The following is a 21,610-nucleotide window of genomic DNA, read 5'->3' as shown; positions in this document are numbered from 1 at the left end:
GTACAGGATGTTGAGAGACGGATGAAATTAAGAGGGAGTCAACAGATCTAAGTAACAAGAATTAAGTGGAGTTTGCAAGGAGACAAAGATATCAAAGTCAACTCTCCACTTTCTGTACCTATATATGTATCATTTACTAGAAGCATGTATGAAAACTAGGAGTAAATTGAGGGAGGCTTGTGGCCATTCTGCATTGAGAAAATATTTCAGCACCATTTTTACAAGAGCATTTGCTCACTTCTGTCTCTGTGTCACATTTTGGTAATTCTTGCAATATTTCAAACTTTTCCAATATAATTTTTGCTACTGTGATCTGTGATCAGTGATTATGACTCACTGAAGGCTCAGAAGGTATTTTGTCACAATAAAGCATTTTTAAACTGAAGTATGCACATTTTTTAGACATAATGCTTCTGCACACTTGATAGACTGCAATATAGTGTTAAACATAACTTTTGTCTGCATTAGGAGACCAAAAAATTCATTTGATTCACTTTATTGCGATACTTGCTTTATTGCAATGGTCTGGAACTGAACCCACAATGTCTCCTAAGTCTGTCTGTAATATATGCAAATTCAATTTTGGAATTATGCTCCAAGGGAGATGCTGAGTTGGTAATTAGTTAAATATTACTGTGAAACTCAGAAGACAAATCTGTCGAGTATATGCAGTGAGAATATTTCTACATATAGATGATACTAAATACCATGAAATTGAATGGGATATCATCTAGGAAAAGAATGTAGAAGGGAAGAGAAATTCAAGGAATTGATATTATAAGCATATATGCATACATATTTGTAGTGCACGATATGCAGGTCATATTTTTAGTTTTATACTGATGCAATATAAAACTAACTATAGCTAAGTTAGAACTGGGTTTCTTAAAATTTCCTTTCATGAAAATGAAAGTTTAGTTTAATGCACATAATGTATGCACATAATGTATTTTTTTCCAGATTTTTCATGAAATCTGGAAGATTTGGAAGCAGCAACCATGTGCTTTTTAAATGTAGAATGTCAGTGAAGGACACAAGCCTCCTTAGAGCTCAGGTGCAGTACCACTCACATGTGTGGCTTGGAAAAATAGCCAGGCACTAACTGCTCTGGGTCCAGCCAGAGTTTCTTCTTTAGGTTTTGCAACTCTTGGTTCAGATGAATATTTAACTCCAGGTATGAGTTTAGTGTGGGTCTCTCCTGCAAGAGACACATCCATTTCTAAGTTGGAGGCTTGGAAACAATGAGAGGCTGATGACTGTTACCTTGGTTTCTATCTGATCCTTAGAGGTTTTAGCTCATCCTGCTCCCTTCACTTTAAATCCATCTTCAGTCACCTCTTACTTCTCAGTGGAGCTCTGGCTCCAGCCATAAATTAAGAAGCATCAACCTCACATAGACCATTTTACCAACTTCCAAATGCTTCTGTCTTTTGATTGAATCCTGAGTGATACAGGTATGGACAACTTTTCTCTTTATTATTTTGTTGTTGTGGTGGTGGTGGGGCCGCAATGCTACTGTAGCATCAAGAAAAGAGCAGAATGAACTTGACAAGCTATAGAGGACAATGCCAGGCATGGTTCTCTTCTCTATGTACTGGGACTGGAATTCTAGAAACTCCACTTTACTATGGTCAGCCTACCTCTCATTATGTTCTGCCATTAAGGAGCAAAGAAGGGTATAAGAAAACTTAGGGGCAAGAGGAGAAATTACTCATTTCTCCATTCCTGTCAGCAGTGGCCCTTCCCCCCAGAAGCAGTGGTTAGTTTCAGATCCAGCTGATCCCATCACTCCTAGAGCCTACCTCGCCCCACCCCCTGAGGAACTGGCACTTCCATGTCCAGGCTATAGAACACCAACAGCTCCTCCGCCAAGCCCCTGCCTCAGAGGTCCGCATCCCAATTTTGCAACATTTTGGCTTTGATGACTTCAGCTCCTTCTTTTACTACTCTACCACCTTAGAATCGGCTGTTAGATGCTTCCTTGGGCTTCAGATACAGCTTAGCGTTTCCTCTGTATTCTCTTTTCTTGTTGTCAGTGTTTGAACCCCAGACTGCAAAATCTCAATATTAAGTTTACTCTCTTTATCTATACGGATTGACGTCTCTTGTCTTGCATGGACCCTGTCTGGTAAATACTGTCTCTTAAACCACATGAAAAAACGTTGGAGGAATTCTGAATATATGGAAGAAAACTATCAAAGAAAATTTCTTTGAGAAGCCAGTATCTGACCTGAATTCAGTGAGGAAATGTTTATAGGATGTTTTACCAAGTTCCTAGCACAAATAAAAACATTCAAGATGAATTTTTTCCCATTTGTACATATTATCATTGTTACTGAAATTTTTGGTTATTATTAACCCTACTATTATGAGGAATAATCAGGGATTAGACAGCTGAAAGGGTTTTGGAAATGGGGAATGTGATCATTCCAGAACATGAAATGAGTACATAAAGGGGCCCATAGAACATGGAGATGCAGGTAAGCATAGCACAGGGCAAGTCCTTCAGTGTAGATGGGCTTCCAGATGGAAGAGGAAGAGCTGAAGGAACTAAGGACGCAACAGAGTTTGTGAATTGTGAGAATAGGTTTGCATTCGTTCTGAGAAGGACAGGGAACGAGTAAACTGATGGCTGACATTCCTTACTGAGCAGTCTCTCTAATGGAAGTCCAGTCACATTTCCAAAGCAGACACAGGTGGGTTGCAGTTGACCAGGGAAGAGTCTATGCACTGTTTCTGATGAAGGTAAAGGCTGTTTGACATGAAACGGCGAAAGTGGGTATGGGGAGGACGGAATTGATTTGGAAATCAGGAAGTAGAATTAGCAGTGTTGGTGATAGATTTGATGTAAAAGGAGAAAAATAAGAAATTCATTTGTAAAGCAAGGTTTCCAGCAAGGACAAGAGTGCACATGGAAGTGCCAGCCATCAACGCAATGGTTCTAGAAAGACAGATCTGGACTAAGATTTTTAGTTCACTCTAAAATCTGACATGTGTCTGAGTCCGTCTGGGCTGCAAAATGCTATAGATGGGGTGGCTTGTAAACAGGAGAAGTGTACTGCTCACAGTTCTGGAGGCCGGAACTCTGAGATCAAGGTGGCGGCACAGTCAGGTGAAGGCCCTTATAGACATCTCCTTGAATATCACATGGGGGGAGGGGTCAGAGATCTTTCTGGAGCCTCTTTTAAAAGATACTAATCCCAATCATGAGGGCCCCATCCCATGACTTCCAGGAAACCCCAGAGACCTTTTTTTTTTTTAAGATTTTATTTATTTATTCATGAGAGACACACAGAAAGAGACAGAGACATAGGCAGAGGGAGAAGCAGGCTCCCTGCAGGGAGCCCGATGTGGAACTCGATCCCAGGACCCCAGGATCATGCCCTGAACTGAAGGAAGACACTCAACCACTCAGCCACTCAGGTGCCCCCGCCCCTGCAGAGACCTTCTAATACCATCCCACTGGGCATTAAGATTTCAACATACGAATATTGTGGGGACACAAGCATTCAGACATTAGCAGCATGTTTTAGATATAGATATTAAGCAAGCTCTGTAGATGTAGCAAACATACCTGTCTTGTTCACTGTTTCCTGCCTGACAGGTATTACATCAGGCAGAGAACAATCATAGGAACAGTGTTTATGCAAAAGATTATGTGAAGAAAAAAATGTATTATAAAATTTTAGCACAGAAATAATAGATGTTCCAAAAGGAGAATCTTTTTTTTTTTTTAAGGTATTTTTATTTATTTATGATAGTCACAGAGGGAGAGAGAGAGAGAGGCAGAGACACAGGCAGAGGGAGAAACAGGCTCCATGCTCCGGGAGCCCGACGTGGGATTCGATCCCGAGTCTCCAGGATCGCGCCCTGGGCCAAAGGCAGGCGCTAAACCACTGCGCCACCCAGGGATCCCCCCAAAAGGAGAATCTATAAAGAAATAAGAAGATTTGATAAAATAGGAGGGAAAAAAAATCCCTAACTAAAAAACAAACAAAAGAGAAACATAAAACAAAATCACAAAAAAGCCCTAAATTTTTTACTGCCAATAAAATAGTTTGTTTTGCAAAGGCACTTGCAAAAATATAAATTTTATTTCTGTACCTCCACAACATAATATTTTGTAGATGGATTCATTCATCTAGTCAAAGTTTGAGTGTCTGCTCTCTGCCAGGCACTGCTCTAAATTCTGTGAATCCCATAAGAAAAGGAACAAATTCACTGCCCTTGTGGTGCTTATATTCTCATGGGATGAGATAAACATATAAAGAGTAAAGAAATTGTGTGGTGTGTCATAAGTTATCAGTACTGTGGAAAAATAATCAAGGATGTACAGAGTATCAGAAGCAGGAGAAGGCCTGCTACTTCATGTAGAGCAGTAAGGTTGCTCATAAGGTGTGTTAATCCAGAGAATACTCCAAGTAGGGTAGCAGCAAGTCATGTAGTTACAGGGATGAGGGGGGTGATTGGTTCAGGCAAAGGGGTTAGCAAATTCTCAAGTAAGAACATGTCATTCAGGTAAGAGGAAAGGTCCTCTTCCTGATAAATTAACAGAATAGATGATGCATCATGCTAGTGAAGATATAGAAAAATGGGCCATATTACATTCAGTTCAAGGGGAGTGGATAATTTGGATAATTTTTGGATAATTTTTGGATAATTTTTCAAGTACTACCTACTTAGAAAATTTTAATTTTAATGTTTTTGCCCTTGTCATTTTAGTTTTGAGAGTATATTCCAGTAATATTAACAGAGAGAGATTTAAAGATATGTCTATGAGGACATTTTTATTATAAAACTGTGTAAGTAATAACAAATTTGGAAACCTCATAACTTTGTAAAATGCATTCTGATACAGCCATTAAACAGAATACCAGGCAGCCATCAAATGTGGAGGTCGTCTCTTGCAGAGACCATGGAAGAGACTTGAGAATCTGTTTTTTCTCCCTTTCCTAATAGGAACACCAGTGTTTTTAGCTAGACATTTGGCCACATGGAACAAAGGCTTCACTTAGCTCCTGGGCTGCCTTGAGTTACTTTGTGACTCATGATGGAAGAGAAGGCTCCCTGAAAGGGAGGGGCCTGTGTCTTGTCTCTTCCTCTTTCTTGGTGGCTGGAGGGCTGTGTTCCTGGTGCCAGTAAGAGCTGTGGCTCCCACAGCCAATCTCTAACCAAGACCTGACCTCCAGGATCTAAAGTGCTCAGTGAAGAGGACAGAAGGGACAGTCTGAGGACACCTCAGAGACTCCCCACCCCCAACTCAGCCCTAGATGGTTTACTCCACAGGCTGGCTGTTTGTGTTACTCACCATGATCCTCAGCAGTTATTTTGAAAAAAGGAAAGTGCAGGTCATAGAGTATTTTATACAGTTATGTTTCTAAATGCATCTGTGAGTTTGCATATACGGAGAGAAAGACAACAGGATGGAGGAGAGAGAACACAAATCATTTCGCTAAACAAAGGATTTTTACTTCCCTCTTTATAACTTTCAATTCTAAAGGGATATTTTTACATAATCTTTTGTTCTCAAGATTAAAACAAAGTAAAGCTTTTTTGTGTGTGCTTTACAAATTGGCCTTCATTTGCAGTTTGAATGTTAAAATAATGAACATACAGATGCAGATATATATTGGTAATTTTTTTTAAAAAATCAACATTTTGATAGTTTTTAAAAATTACTACTAAGGAATAAATTCACACTGATCTTTATATGTGTTTTTAGGTTATAAGTGAACTCGGGGATAAAAGATTTTTGACTTTCTAGGGTTCACAAAAAATACTACTTTTAGTTCATTAAAAATACCTGATGGCCAAGTTAGAAATAAATCAAAATAAATGATAACTCAATCTATAAATATAAATTGGGAGTTCTAAGTCAGATATTAGGAATATTATTTCAAATGGAGAAGAAATGAATGATCCTCTATGACAAAGATTTCATCCCAAGAATATAATCATTGCTTAATATCAGGACACCTATTAATGTAATAATATTATTTATTCATTAAGCAGTTTTTTGTTTTTCTATACTTAAACTTTGTTTTGTAGTGAAAATGATTTACTTTTAAGATAAAATGAGAAAACAAATGTAATTAAAAAATTTATTCAGCACTAACTCAGCAGCAATATGACACAGATTTTAGCTTGGTGTTGGTTGAGGGTGGGCAACTGGGAAGTTTAGTATAAAAATATTCATGACCAAACATTCACCTTTTAAAATAGTAGGTTCACAGAGAACAAAATGGCTCAATTTTCCTGGAAAAATTAGAGAGAAAAAACGAGTTAAGGTGTTATTGAAGGTAAGATACAAATAGAATTAATCTCTGCTATGAGGTGGGCCTTCACGTAAGGCCTATGGGCCTATCATCCCTAAATGGGAGGATCTGCACGGGGCCTCTTTGCCTCAGCATGGACCCAGCAGCCATCAGATGACTGTGGTCCAGGCACAAACATCACAAACAGAGAAGGAATGAAACTCAGCTAAAGTGACTTCTTGAGGAGGAAGCCACATGCAGCTGTCTATGCATGGCCAATTATTTTGTTTTGTGCATGCATCAGAACTAAATATTTTCCATCCCCTTAGGTCCTTGAGAGAAATGAAGACTGAAGGATTTTCTAGCTGGCTACCATTAGACTTATAATTCTTTACAATTTCAAATGAAACCAGGGCCATTAAGAAAATGCAGAGGAGGCTCTGACTAGTGGACATCTGTTCTCCATCCCTGCTTTCCACTCTATGTAAGACTATGAGCCGGGAGCACCCAAGTCTGTTTCTTGGAGACATTTACCTGAGATGTTTCATACGAGTTTTAATTCCCAGGGAAGAGGTAGAAATAGCGTGTCATGGATACTCTTTCAATTGTGGGCATCTGGATCATTGTATTCGGCGTCTCAAATGAATTTTGAACCTAAGGTAGTAAAGAAAATCTTTAGAGATTTCCTAAGAGGGAAATCTGGACTTCTCTCTTAGAAGTGAGAAAATTTATGGAGTCTATTAAGGCTGTGGCCAGGTAGTAAACACAAGAAATTTTTCGTTTTTCCTTTGGCTATAGTGAATACATGAATAAAATAGCATCCTCGAAAGCATTTTCTGAATAAGCAAGGCTATCAGAATCAGAAAAACTCACACTGGTTTCTGCAGCACTTCAAAAAACCCTCCTCTTTAAGTAAACCTGCAGTGTGGGGAAGAGTGTCACCAGATTTCAGGGTTCTCAAATAAAGGTTTGAAAATGGTTGCATGGTTTTCCAGGACAGAACAGTGAAAAGACAAGAAGACCCCTACCTTTCGGAAAATCTCCTCCAAATGATGACAACAAGAAAACTCTCTGAAATAGTGGATAAGGTGGGAAATGAAGAGAGAGCCATCTGTGTTCAACCTCCAAGAAACATTATCTGCAAATAAAAGGGAGATATTAAAATATTGGGAGATGTGGCCTTTGTGTAAGTGTGGAAGACTCTTAGAGCCATATCTCTTGGACGTGGTTTGATTTTGATGCTTTGGAGGAGAGGGAAAGGCAAATTTGGATAAAGCTGGGACCTCGGGTTTCCATAGCAAGCCTGGAGAAAACTGTCCTGGGCTGTCAATCATAAGCGCCCCTGCATGTTCGTAGGCAGACCCACAGTTGTTCCCCATGGCTCTGGGGGAATTATGTTCTTTTTCCACTAACATAATTCCTTTAGCTACTTACTACATAATCCCCCCCCCAAAAAAAAAAATCTAGATCTTGACAATCCTTGAGTCTGGACCTCCTCTTCATCTGTACTGTTTCCTACTGTAATATCTTACCCTTACTTTTTTATTGCAAACATCTTTTGAGCGACTGCCTCTCATTACCGTTGCAATGAGATCAGATCTGTCCCATCATCACAAAGTCAACAGTCTCCTACCTGTCCCTTTACTTGCAGCTACTTCCTCTTTCGTCTTCCTTTTTGTAGTTATGTCTCTCAGGCTTGTCTTCCTCACCATGTTCCCATTCTCCTAGCTTGCCCATCTGGTGTGGTGTGTCCCTACCACACCAACTTCACCAATGGGCTCTCCCGCTGTCATCCCTGACATGAGATCTCACACTTACTTTACTGGGCCTTACCTTTACCTGATCACCCATTTATTTATTTATTTTTTATTTTTTTATTTTTTATTTTTTTTTACTTTTTTTTTTTTTATTTATGATAGTCACAGAGAGAGAGAGAGAGAGAGAGAGAGGCAGAGACACGGGCAGAGGGAGAAGCAGGCTCCATGCACCCGGAGCCCGATGTGGGATTTGATCCCGGGTCTCCAGGATCGTGCCCTGGGCCAAAGGCAGGCGCCAAACCGCTGCGCCACCCAGGGATCCCCTGATCACCCATTTAAATCAGACACTGGTCTGATGCTTTCCTGGTAACTCTGACAACACATACTCCTACTTGTCTTTCTTATCCTCCAACCATACTTTCTGTGTCCACTTTGCTGACTAAAGCTTCTGTCTCTACAGTTCTCCAAGCCTCCACTTTGGGATGCCTTCTCAGCCTGTTCTCTGTTCCCAGATAATTTCATCCATTTTTAGAACATTAAAGATAATTCTTAGGCAAGCATCTCCTCAAATCCTAATGCCAATGTCTTCTGAAAAATGCAGCTTTGTAACTCTCTTCCTTTCCTCTTGAAATATGCTGAAGGCACCTCACGCTAACTTGCAGGATTCGCATCTTAATGAAGGCATCATAATCATCCCTTGCAACGTCGAGTCACCTGTGTCATTCCTCCTTATTCACTTGCCATATCCACTAAATATCAGGTCACACAAATATTATAGGGTACTTATTTCTAGATTCAACAGCTATGTCTTCCTGAGACTGTCATTATCACCTGTGGCCTATAATACTGCAGTAACATTTCAACCTGCCTTCCTGTATGTCTTGCTGTATCATAATCCATTCCCCACAAAATCCCCAGAGCGGTTATCTAAAAAGGTCAATCTTACCATTTCATGGCGTGTGTTTCACCAAAATCTCCTATTACTATTAGTATAAAGTAATATTAGTAATAAAGTATGTTAGCATAAAAGGCCAAATCCTTCCTCAAATGAGCCCTCAAATTATATGGCCCCTACCTACCCCTCCCACTTCCCCCTTGGTACGCCAGCTCCATCTCAGCACTGTTGCAGGTATGGAATGGGTGTTCCCTGCACAGCCTGTTCCCTGTTTCCCCACACTAGATTCAGAGTATCCTTCAGTCCCTTGCTCCTTGCATGTGGCCACGAGCCAGCAGAATCTCAGGCCCACCCCCCAGACCTAGGAATCAGAACTCTACATGTGACATTCTGTGCACATCAATGTTTGTCATCACTACACCAGAGCACTTAGAACAGTGATTTGTGTCAACTAGATTCTGGAAATTGCCCTAGTTCTGTAAATTACTAATAAAACAACATCATGGACGACTGCTAAATAGATTTCCTGTGGGTTTGACTGTGAGTGACTCAGCATATCTTCTCTTCTCTTTCTATTTTCTGCTATGTCTTTCCTGCCAAAGAAGGATAATCAGTCATTGGCTACATTATACTGAAGTCAGGCATTTTAATGTTAACTAATTTTTTAAAGACTAAATTCAAATAACCAACCAAGAGGTTCTAAAATGTGTGACACAAGTGTTATAGTGTTATTGATTGTCTAGTTCAATTGCTAGTAGATCATTGGATGGACCAAACCATAAGACTAAAATACACTTCTATGCCATTGCTACATTAAACAAAATTAACTAACAAAAACAATTCTTCACTTATTTATATTGGGATCTTCATGAAAATCTGCTTTATTTTGAGGGTTTCCTCCAAAATCAAGAATTATATATTTCTAGATATAAAAAACTCAATATTTTAAACCTCTTCTCTACATAAAATATATCAGTAGAGAAGAAATGTTTTTATATTAGTGATGATGTAGACTCATAGCCAAGCCTGTAATCTGGAAACTGATAGGAGATTGAGAGAATTCTCTCTGAAGTCACTTACGTGGAGTCGAAGATTTGAAAGCAATGAAATCTTTCTCCACATGGGTCTTTTCTATAGCATCGTTGAAGATGTAGCACTGCAAGGGCTGGTCACATGTCCATGCAGACGCTTCTCCCACATCAGTCACCCAGACGGCCCCGTCACCTCCTGGGAGAGACACCCTTGTCTTATGAAAGATGTTTCACACACAGACACACATACAAAATCTCTTTACCATTATACCCTTACTTCAGTACATTTCAATATGGAATTTATTAAAAATGCAAGTACCTTACAACTAGAGAAACTACCTCCCTACTAGAGCAACTGCCTCACTGACTAGGAATCATACAAAGCCCACTTATATTTAGAATGACCTAGTCTCAAAGGATTGGGACATTTGTGATTATCCTAGTTCTTCACACTTCTTAAAAGATGATACAGACTTAATTTCTTTCTGGATTGGACCTGAATGCAGTTCTAAAATGTCTCTCTTACTCATCCCCGGAAAAATGAAGGGTAGATGCCAGAAGAATAGAAAAAGGTGTATGGCCCCTCCCTGGGTCCCCCAACCCTGACTCACTGCCTCTGCAGGCCTGCATGATGATGACCTTGGGTTTGTCTTTAAGACTCCGGCAGTTACGGTTGTTGAAAATCTGGAAGATGGTGTCATCATGAAGAATATCTGGCTCTTCATTTCTGTGCTTTGTGCCACAGATTCCATCCAGGGTGCCATGTGACATGAACACCAGAAACGTGCTGTCTGAGAATTTATGCTCTTGGCGGGCTGCAAAGTTCTTCAACTCTGTTTTCATTTCCTGAAAGAGTCTCCAGAGTTACTACCTACGATCTCTTCATATATAGTTTGTACTCAAGTAATAGATGGGGTAGGCATTAAGAAATCAGATGATTTGGACAGAAGAGAATTGTAAGAGAAATTTCATTTTGACATAAAACCAGAAAATTAGACATATAAAATGTAAAGGTTAGCAGAGGTTTTTTTTTTTAAAGATATATTTCTTTATTTGAGAGACAGAGAGAAAGAGAGAGAGTGTGTGTGTGAGGGGGAGGGACAGAAGGGGAGGAAGAGGGAATCTCAAGCAGATTCCCCACTTAGCACAGAGCCCAACACTGGGCTCGTTTTCAGGATGCTAAGATCATGACCTGAACTGAAAGCAAGAGTTGTATGGTCAACTCACTGCACCTAGTGGATTTTTCATATACTGTGTAGCCAGGTGGTTTTCAGTAGAACCTTAGGTTGCAGGAGGTGTTGGGAGGTGGAGGATAAGGAGGGACATGTGAGGTGACAGGTCTCCCACCTGAAGGCTCTGCTTTCATATGTGCTACATGTTGAAGTTCCCCTAAGTTTTCATTAAAAAACAGTGAGACATTGGGGGCAGCCCAGGTGGCTCAGCGGTTTAGTGCCACCTTCAGCCCAGGGCGTGATCCTGGGGACCCGGGATCAAGTCCCACATGGGGCTCCTTGTGAAGATCCTGCTTCTCCCTTTACCTGTGTCTGTCTGTCTCTCTCTCTTTCTGAGTCTCTCATGAATAATAAATAAAATCTTAAAAAAAAAGTGAGACAGAGACTGACGGACAGTTTTCTAGTGACATGAAGTAAGACATTTAAGAAATTCCTTTATAAGTTTAAGATGGTTTATCCAAAGTCATCTGCAGTATTTTTTGGCAGAGCCAGGATCACAACATTTTCTATGTGTGTGTGTGCACAACTTTTTTTTTTAAGTACATTCTTGGCTTTACATTTAGACACATAATATTGAAATTATAAAGTCCTTGCAGTTGTGTCACGCTTAGACATTCAAATCATCAGTGCCTCCCAAATTGAAAGCAGTAGAAATATCCAACATTTTTAGTGAAACACTAATCTATAAATCTTTGCTATAAAAATGTGCATTGTTGGAAGAGGCTGAAATCCAGGAATGCATATTCTGGAGAAACCTACATTATGTTCTTCCCACTGTGAAAGAAGAAATCCAGGAAGGAAAGAGAAGAAAAGAAGCTTGTCTCACTATCCTGGGCTATTACCAGAGCTGAGAGATTTTCCTTTACAACCACTGAATATCCCAGGTTTTCCAGCAGGTCTTGCATCCCCAAAATGTCAATTTCAGAGCCTTGTCGCTTAGAAAGATAATCAAATTCACTGTTGCAAATGATGAGGGCCAGGCGTGTTCGGCCCTCCTTCTCCATCACTGGATATATCTGCAAATAACAGACACAGAGCGAGTTGCACCCGGTTCCCCATGTTTGCCTGGCAGGGGTGGGGAGGAGTTGCATGTGTGTGGGAGGGATGGGCTGAAACAGATAGAAAACCTGATGTGGGGGCCACTTAATTAGATGACATGGCTAAATATCATCCCACATCTTTTGAGCTGATCCAAGGCTTCCCCAACAAGAACAAAAGTTCCCAGTGAGCTCCCAGTGTGTCATCTGAGTGGCCAGTCTCCTGTGCTCCTATTCCAAGGCATGTTAGTTACCTCGTGCACGTTTGTTATCTTTGGTTCATGAGAATGGTCACAGGGACAAAGCTTCCGCACTTTGACTTGGGAGGCCTGGATTTCCTGAAGAACTATGAGAGAAAAAATAACCCTTAGGGAGTAGCACCCCCTGCCTTGTGGCCATGGAGATCTTTTCAGTGGAATCTCACTTTTCGGGGACACTTACTGCCATTCCTTCAAAAAGCTTACTGTAATAAGAAAACCATTTTATATAAAAAAATGACAAAAACTAAAATCTTGGGTACCTCCTCTTTCTTTCTGCTTCTTGCTGACCTCACTGTCTTTCTGTTTTTATCAGTGGTCAAGACACTGACTAATCTTTCAGACCCAACCAGTTAGACTCACATAAACACAGTACCTAAGATTTGGAAGGAGGCCTCATGCTCCTCTGGCTGGGGCAAATCATTATTCCGATACCTGAACTCCACTCCCAACATCCCTACTGTGTTATTATCACTAGTGAAACGTCTCCACTAACGGAGAACTTTCAGCGTTCTACAGTGTTCTGAACAGTTCTGAGGATCACAAAGTCCAAACCTCGTAAGCATTGGTATGTATTTCCTCTATTGGGACCATCCAGAAAAATATCTAATTCCTTTCCTGTGAAAGTTCATGAATACTTCTATGGCTTCAATATGTAATTACCTGGTGTTTCAATTATTTTATGTAAATGCCTTATAAAAACAATGATTATATTTTATCCTAATTGTATTTACTGTATGGTAAACTTAATTGGGACAGGGAAGGTATGTTTAATTTTTGTATTTCCAGCATCTGGAATGATCATCTGGCACAGATGAAAAGTCTATCACTGCTTGTTGGTGAATCATTACCTCAAATACTTGAAAACAGCTATCAAGTATCCTCCCTCCGCCACCTTTTGTATTCCCATAGGGAATCATGCCTTCTGCTCCATCCAAAACTTTTGCGTAAGAATGATTACATCTTTTTAACCCACCAATCTGTTAATTTGCATGTCTCTTTCCCCATCTTACTGTCCTTCCTCTCCTAATCAAAAGAAGAAATACTCTTCCTCCTGTCGAAGGGCACTGACTGTCCCTGTGCCCTGAGCTCCACTTCCTCTGGCCAAAAAGAACCTGGCTCAGACCTTGATTTGGCCCTGTCTCATATGTGTCTCCCTCTTCCTTGAACAGTGTTCTCTATGCTTCTTCCCCAGGCTGGTTGCCCTTTGCTGGATCTTGCTTTCCTGCCACACCTGTAAAAGTTTCATCTTTCTATATCAGACCCTCTGCTATCCTCTGTGAGCCTCTCTCCCCAGGCTGCCTCTCTAAGCACATCATCTTACACACCATCGATGTGTTCCTGCATCCTGAGACTGCTTCCTCATGCCTAGTTCTTCCAAAAACAACTCAGATCCACCTGTGTATTCAACATTCTTAGGATACGATACATATACCAAAGTAAACAGGCACAGAGAAGGACTTAATATTTGTCCACTCCCATACATCTGTTTCTTCTAAGTTTTCCCTCAACTAGAAGTTTTCTTCTACCTTAGTTAGTGGAATCTTACCTAGTTGCCAACGAAAACCTAGATTAAACCTGATTCCTCTTCCTCCTACATTAACCCACAGCCATCTATCCATTCATAGGTTTGTTGACTCTACCTCCAAAAGAGGTCCAGATATAATCACTTATCACCCTCTCCATTACTACACCTCAAACTCATGAGTTGTACTGGTTATTTCCTTCATGTTGATCATATACGTATCTTCACTACTCTATTAACTCTATGAAAGCAGGATCTTTATAATAGGTTTTCTATATATACATATATATATATATAAAACTTCATGTATATTCATAAATATATATGAATGGATGTAACAGTGAGTAAAGATTACAAAGTGTTTATGCCTTTGTAAGCTTGTCCAGAACTTTTGAAAATATGGCATTCAGAACACAGCACTACCACTAATCCTTTCTAGACACTGTGATTCTTTAATGTGGTTCAATAAGTCATCCGTTTCTTTAGTGATCAACAGTATGTGTGACTCATCCTGTTGTGTTTTATTTTTTGAGGTACTCTCCTTAACCACATCCTTGTTCTGTTTCTACAGTTGCTTAACTCTGATGTTTTATGAATCTTTTAAAGATGTTGTTAATCTCATTGAGAGCTGAGTCTCAGAAAGGTTGGGTTATTTATACCAGAGAGCATGATCACACAGTGGCAGTGATGAGCTCAGTATAGAGATTGCTTGGGTTTTATGCCAGTTTTCTTTCCACTATACCATAAGCCTCTGTCTACCTTAGCTCACAGAATGTCACCAGGGGTCCATGACACTGCCTCTCATAGAGAGAAGCCATGCCTGTGGCCTCCAGCCTTCTCCCCAATTTAGTGATCTTCACTTTCACTTCCAGATTCTTAGAAGATGGGAAAGTAGGAGCATAAATATTGACCTTACTTTGACTTGGTTAGGTGTAGAAAGGAAGAAATAACCCAGGGTTTCTGAACCCATGTCAGTGGTCTTTCTACTGTAACTTAGGGCCCCTGCTATTAGGGCCTTACCCTGAGTGAGGTACGAGGGTCTACATGAGCCACTGGGTTTGGTGGCACTTGCTAGAGGAAGAGCCAGTGCCTGGGATGACTCAACATTTTTCATCTTCTTCAATTTCTTCACTTTCATCTTCAGATTCTGAGGTGGAATGAACAAAGGTTTAGGATCAATATTCTACTCTGAAGATTATTTCCAGAGATGGGAAATGGACTAAAAACACACTTTCTAGGTCTTTACTACAGTGCATTCTGACAACACTAGAAGTCTGAGAGTTTTCATTTGTGATGTGGGATTTGAAGGCACTCACCTGCAGAAGATGACTCACTACACTCATCCTCATTTTCAGCATGGGATTCTGAAAGAATAGGAAAAGGAGATTTGCTGTTAAGTTTCCAGAACCTCCACATCTAAAACTCCCTTACACTCACAAGGAAGTGACTATGTTTGGCATGGGGTTACCCTATAAAGGCTGGAAGTTTGGCCCATTTTCTAAGCTCCAGGTTTGTCTTAAAGGACAATGACTTTCTGCCAAGTGAAGGAGGAGGCAGAGTTTCCATGGAACAAAGAACTTGTTATGTTCTTGTTTATATGATTCAAGGAGTAATCAAAATATTTAATCAAGGCTTCTCTGCGATAGCATTTTTCATTCTGAGGAAAGAAAGTACACATCTCTATAAGGTTAGGTAGTCTTTCAGCAACAACAAAATAATCCCAGAAGGATGTTCCAGGAAGTGGTATTATACTCATGTATATATGGTACTTGACAGTAGGAGTCAGCAAATTTGGCCTACAGGTCAAGGTCAGTTCAATACCACTATTTGTCAATAAAGTTTTATTGGGAACACATCCACAATCATTTTGTACTTATTACTAATTTTATGCCACAACATCAGATTTGAGTCACTGGGACAGAGAACGTTTAGTCAAAAAAAAACTTAAAAAATTTTAAGAAATTAAAAATTAAAAAAAAAAAAACAACTTAAACCATTGACTATCTTGACCCTTCAAAGAGAGTGTGCCAGCCCATGCTTCAGAGAGAAAGGCATACTTAGTTCCGGTAACCCTCAAATTCCCTAGGTACTCCCTTAACAAAGACAATCAGGTTCTCAGGGATTTATCTCTTGGGCCAAGCCACAGCAAAGCAGAAGATAGTGGATTTTTTTTTTCTATAGTGCTTTGTACACGTGGGAATGACTCTTTTGTCTGTAGCATGTGGCCAGAATAGCACGGATTAGCTAAGACTGTCCCTGAGTTTACTAGAGCTCCAGCACCATTTATGCATTTCACAAGTATTTACTCAGCACCTATTATATATCAGGTGTTATTTCCATGATTTGGGGCTATATTAATGAACACAGTAGACACAGCTCCGTGCCTCATGGAATTTCCATTTTAGCAAGGGGGAGATATAACACAGTGAATAAAGAGTGTTATGGGATGATGGAAGATGACAGTTGCTGATGAATAAAGAAGATGTGCAGTAGTATAAAGTGATTACAGATGCTGACCCAGGGCCTTGGAGGTCCGGGGCCTTCAGGCAAGGAGGTACTGGAGATGTGGATGGTTTATTCTCCACTTGCAAATAGAAATAAGAAGACAGAGATTGCATAAGCAGAACAGATAAAGAATAAATCACTAGTCCTTTGGCCAGAGATACTCACTTAAACTCAGCAGGCTCCCGGAATTGAGGAAATGGTCCTTAAATATTTTGCCTACTACCTGAGTTTTCTCAGTGAGATCACCAACCAGGTTTTCAGTCTTCTTTGTGATGACATTCACTGTTTGCCCCATTGTTTGTAACTCTTGCTTATTTAACACATTCTTTTCCTTCAAGTCTTCCAAAAAGCTATTAAGCATGGTGCTGGCAACCACCTTTATTGCGTTGACAGGATCTTGTGATTGTCTCTTGCCTGTGAGAACGATAGGATTTGAGGGATGGACAGGACTTGAGATCTCTGATTCTAGGCCCATGGTTCTCATATTTAACATAGAAAAGTATCAGAGAATTTGGCAAGCAGAACTTCCCGCACCCATTCGAGAAATCTGATTTGATAGGTTTGGATGTAGTGTATTATTTTTATTTTTAATAACTTTTGTTGACTCTACCTCCAAAAGAGGTCCAGATATAATCAATTGTCTCCATTACTACACCTCAAACCTAAAAGCAATAATCTCTTAAATGAAATATTTGAACACCCTTGGACTTTCTGGTGCCATGCACTTTTATCATTGTTCCACTTAAAACTTCCAGGCTTTTTTTTTTTTTTTTTAATTTAAAGATTTTTTATCTTGATGAAGTCCCAATAGTTCATTTTTGCTTTTGTTTCTCTTGCCTTCATGGATGTATCTTGCGAGAAGGACAAACATTATATGGCCTCATTCATTTGGGAAATATGAAAAATAGTGAAAGGGAATAAATATGAAAGGAGAAAAAATGAGTGGGAATTATCAGAAAGGGAGACAGAACATGAGAGACTCCTAACTCCAGGAAACGAACTAGGGGTGGTAGAAAGGGAGGTGGGTGCGGGGTGGGGGTGACTGGGTGACGAGCACTGAGGGGGGCACTTGATGGGATGAGCACTGGGTGTTATTCCATATGTTGGCTAATTGAACACCAATAAAAAATAAATTTATAAAAAAAGACTTTTTAAATTTATTCATGAGAGAGAGAAGGGGAGAGAGAGAGAGAGAGAGAGAGAGAGAGAGAGAACAGGCATAGGGAGAAGCAGGCTCCATGCAGGGAGTCCGATGTGGGACTTGAACCGGGGCCTCCAGGATCACACCCTGGGCTGAAGGCGGCGCTAAACCTCTGGGCCACCAGGGCTGCCCAAAATCCCAGACTTTAGATTGCAAATAAAATTCAAAGTCTTTCTCAATTTCTAAAAGGCTGCAAACAGTATGGTAGCTCCAGCCTGAGTCCATAACATCTCGTCTCACTATGTCCCTCCTAATTTCCTAGTTTCCCATCAGATTGGCCTTGTGTTGTGGCAAGTCCATTTCTTACTCAGTGCCCTTGGGCTTGGTTCTCCTCCATGGGTTGCTTTCACTTCAGAGTGTGGCACAACCCCCTCTCTGTTGGTCAGATATGTACTGAAATATGACCCCAACTCACTTCTCATAATTGTTCACCCTGGCCCATGTGACTCACCTCTTTCCTTTTATCTGTTGCCTGAGTTGTACTGGTTATTTCCTTCATGTTTATCATATATGTATCTTCACTACTCTGTTAACTCTATGAAAGCAGGATCTTTATAATAGGTTTTCAATTTATATATATGTATATATATATACATATATATATCACTTCATGTATATTCATAAATATATATGAATGGATGTAACAGTGAGTAAAGATTACAAAGTGTTTATGCCTTTGTAAGCTTGTCCAGAACTTTTGAAAATATGGCATTCAGAACACAGCACTACCACTAATCCTTTCTAGACACTGTGATTCTTTAATGTGGTTCAATAAGTCATCCGTTTCTTTAGTGATCAACAGTATGTGTGACTCATCCTGTTGTGTTTTATTTTTTGAGGTACTCTCCTTAACCACATCCTTGTTCTGTTTCTACAGTTGCTTAACTCTGATGTTTTATGAATCTTTTAAAGATGTTGTTAATCTCATTGAGAGCTATGAGTCTCAGAAAGGTTGGGTTATTTATACCAGAGAGCATGATCACACAGTGGCAGTGATGAGCTCAGTATAGAGATTGCTTGGGTTTTATGCCAGTTTTCTTTCCACTATACCATAAGCCTCTGTCTACCTTAGCTCACAGAATGTCACCAGGGGTCCATGACACTGCCTCTCATAGAGAGAAGCCATGCCTGTGGCCTCCAGCCTTCTCCCCAATTTAGTGATCTTCACTTTCACTTCCAGATTCTTAGAAGATGGGAAAGTAGGAGCATAAATATTGACCTTACTTTGACTTGGTTAGGTGTAGAAAGGAAGAAATAACCCAGGGTTTCTGAACCCATGTCAGTGGTCTTTCTACTGTAACTTAGGGCCCCTGCTATTAGGGCCTTACCCTGAGTGAGGTACGAGGGCCTACATGAGCCACTGGGTTTGGTGGCACTTGCTAGAGGAAGAGCCAGTGCCTGGGATGACTCAACATTTTTCATCTTCTTCAATTTCTTCACTTTCATCTTCAGATTCTGAGGTGGAATGAACAAAGGTTTAGGATCAATATTCTACTCTGAAGATTATTTCCAGAGATGGGAAATGGACTAAAAACACACTTTTAGTCTTTACTAGGTCTTTACTACAGTGCATTCTGACAACACTAGAAGTCTGAGAGTTTTCATTTGTGATGTGGGATTTGAAGGCACTCACCTGCAGAAGATGACTCACTACACTCATCCTCATTTTCAGCATGGGATTCTGAAAGAATAGGAAAAGGAGATTTGCTGTTAAGTTTCCAGAACCTCCACATCTAAAACTCCCTTACACTCACAAGGAAGTGACTATGTTTGGCATGGGGTTACCCTATAAAGGCTGGAAGTTTGGCCCATTTTCTAAGCTCCAGGTTTGTCTTAAAGGACAATGACTTTCTGCCAAGTGAAGGAGGAGGCAGAGTTTCCATGGAACAAAGAACTTGTTATGTTCTTGTTTATATGATTCAAGGAGTAATCAAAATATTTAATCAAGGCTTCTCTGCGATAGCATTTTTCATTCTGAGGAAAGAAAGTACACATCTCTATAAGGTTAGGTAGTCTTTCAGCAACAACAAAATAATCCCAGAAGGATGTTCCAGGAAGTGGTATTATACTCATGTATATATGGTACTTGACAGTAGGAGTCAGCAAATTTGGCCTACAGGTCAAGGTCAGTTCAATACCACTATTTGTCAGTAAAGTTTTATTGGGAACACATCCACAATCATTTTGTACTTATTACTAATTTTATGCCACAACATCAGATTTGAGTCACTGGGACAGAGAACGTTTAGTCAAAAAAAAACTTAAAAAATTTTAAGAAATTAAAAATTAAAAAAAAAAAAAACAACTTAAACCATTGACTATCTTGACCCTTCAAAGAGAGTGTGCCAGCCCATGCTTCAGAGAGAAAGGCATACTTAGTTCCGGTAACCCTCAAATTCCCTAGGTACTCCTTTAACAAAGACAATCAGGTTCTCAGGGATTTATCTCTTGGGCCAAGCCACAGCAAAGCAGAAGATAGTGGATTTTTTTTCCATAGTGCTTTGTACACGTGGGAATGACTCTTTTGTCTGTAGCATGTGGCCAGAATAGCACGGATTAGCTAAGACTGTCCCTGAGTTTAGTAGAGCTCCAGCACCATTTATGCATTTCACAAGTATTTACTCAGCACCTATTATATATCTGGTGTTATTTCCATGATTTGGGGCTATATTAATGAACACAGTAGACACAGCTCCATGCCTCATGGAATTTCCATTTTAGCAAGGGGGAGATATAACACAGTGAATAAAGAGTGTTATGGGATGATGGAAGATGACAGTTGCTGATGAATAAAGAAGATGTGCAGTAGTATAAAGTGATTACAGATGCTGACCCAGGGCCTTGGAGGTCCGGGGCCTTCAGGCAAGGAGGTACTGGAGATGTGGATGGTTTATTCTCCACTTGCAAATAGAAATAAGAAGACAGAGATTGCATAAGCAGAACAGATAAAGAATAAATCACTAGTCCTTTGGCCAGAGATACTCACTTAAACTCAGCAGGCTCCCGGAATTGAGGAAATGGTCCTTAAATATTTTGCCTACTACCTGAGTTTTCTCAGTGAGATCACCAACCAGGTTTTCAGTCTTCTTTGTGATGACATTCACTGTTTGCCCCATTGTTTGTAACTCTTGCTTATTTAACACATTCTTTTCCTTCAAGTCTTCCAAAAAGCTATTAAGCATGGTGCTGGCAACCACCTTTATTGCGTTGACAGGATCTTGTGATTGTCTCTTGCCTGTGAGAACGATAGGATTTGAGGGATGGACAGGACTTGAGATCTCTGATTCTAGGCCCATGGTTCTCATATTTAACATAGAAAAGTATCAGAGAATTTGGCAAGCAGAACTTCCTGTACCCATTCCCCAAAAATTTTTTTTAAGATTTTATTTATTTATTCATGACGGACAGAAAGAGGCAGAGATAAAGGTGGAAGGGCAAGCAGGCTCCATGTGGGGAGCTTCATGCGGGATTTGTTCCCGGGACCTCAGGATCCCAGGATCATGACCTAAACCAAAGGCAAACGCTCAATCCCTGAAGCACCCAGGTATAACCCATTCCCAGAAATCTGAGAAGTAGGTTAGGGTGGAGTGAATGAATCTTTAGTTCTACCAATATCTCACGTTATGTCAAAGCTAGTATTCTGAGGACCACACTAGAGTAGCACCAGTCTTCCCCAATCCTATGCTATTTTTACAGGTAGAGAAATTGACACTCAGGGAAGGATAGCAGCTTCTTAAGTACCTTAGTGATGACCACATTCAGCTTGGTATCACCTGTTATCTCTTCACTTCCTGTCATTTTCATCATACCTTATTTAAAAATATACTATAGTTAAGATGTGTAGCAGTAAAGCATAAGTAAGTATTGCCACTTAGGAAAGAATGCATGTTTGTTCCCTGGGCAGAGGTGCCATGGT

At 40.1% G+C, this 21,610-nt stretch overlaps 1 protein-coding gene and 1 long non-coding RNA gene across 3 annotated transcripts in view; one reads left to right on the top strand and one right to left on the bottom strand.

Moving 5' to 3' along the window:
* Positions 1 to 21,610, top strand: part of LOC106558805 — a 55,898-nt gene that overhangs the window by 32,612 nt on the left and 1,676 nt on the right. The window contains exon 4 of one of the 2 annotated variants that reach the window (XR_005359355.1): positions 7,250 to 7,420. The exons of the other annotated variant lie outside the window; for it this stretch is intronic. This is a non-coding gene — a long non-coding RNA (uncharacterized LOC106558805). Of the gene's footprint in view, positions 1 to 7,249; positions 7,421 to 21,610 lie in introns of those variants that run through there. 2 annotated transcript variants of the gene reach the window in all.
* CASP12 (caspase 12) lies at positions 6,810 to 20,929 on the bottom strand (the record flags this gene model as incomplete). Its single annotated transcript, NM_001077236.1, is given in 10 exon segments — positions 6,810 to 6,908; positions 7,283 to 7,392; positions 9,987 to 10,133; positions 10,549 to 10,783; positions 12,012 to 12,185; positions 12,461 to 12,552; positions 15,305 to 15,352; positions 16,659 to 16,907; positions 19,328 to 19,375; positions 20,681 to 20,929. Coding segments are annotated over 10 exon segments (1,451 nt in total), but the record flags the coding sequence as incomplete, so codon positions are not given.

The sequence above is a fragment of the Canis lupus genome, chromosome 5, assembly GCF_011100685.1.
Source record: "Canis lupus familiaris isolate Mischka breed German Shepherd chromosome 5, alternate assembly UU_Cfam_GSD_1.0, whole genome shotgun sequence".
Classification (NCBI taxonomy): domain Eukaryota; kingdom Metazoa; phylum Chordata; class Mammalia; order Carnivora; family Canidae; genus Canis; species Canis lupus.
This window is presented reverse-complemented; position numbering and strand designations above follow the sequence as displayed.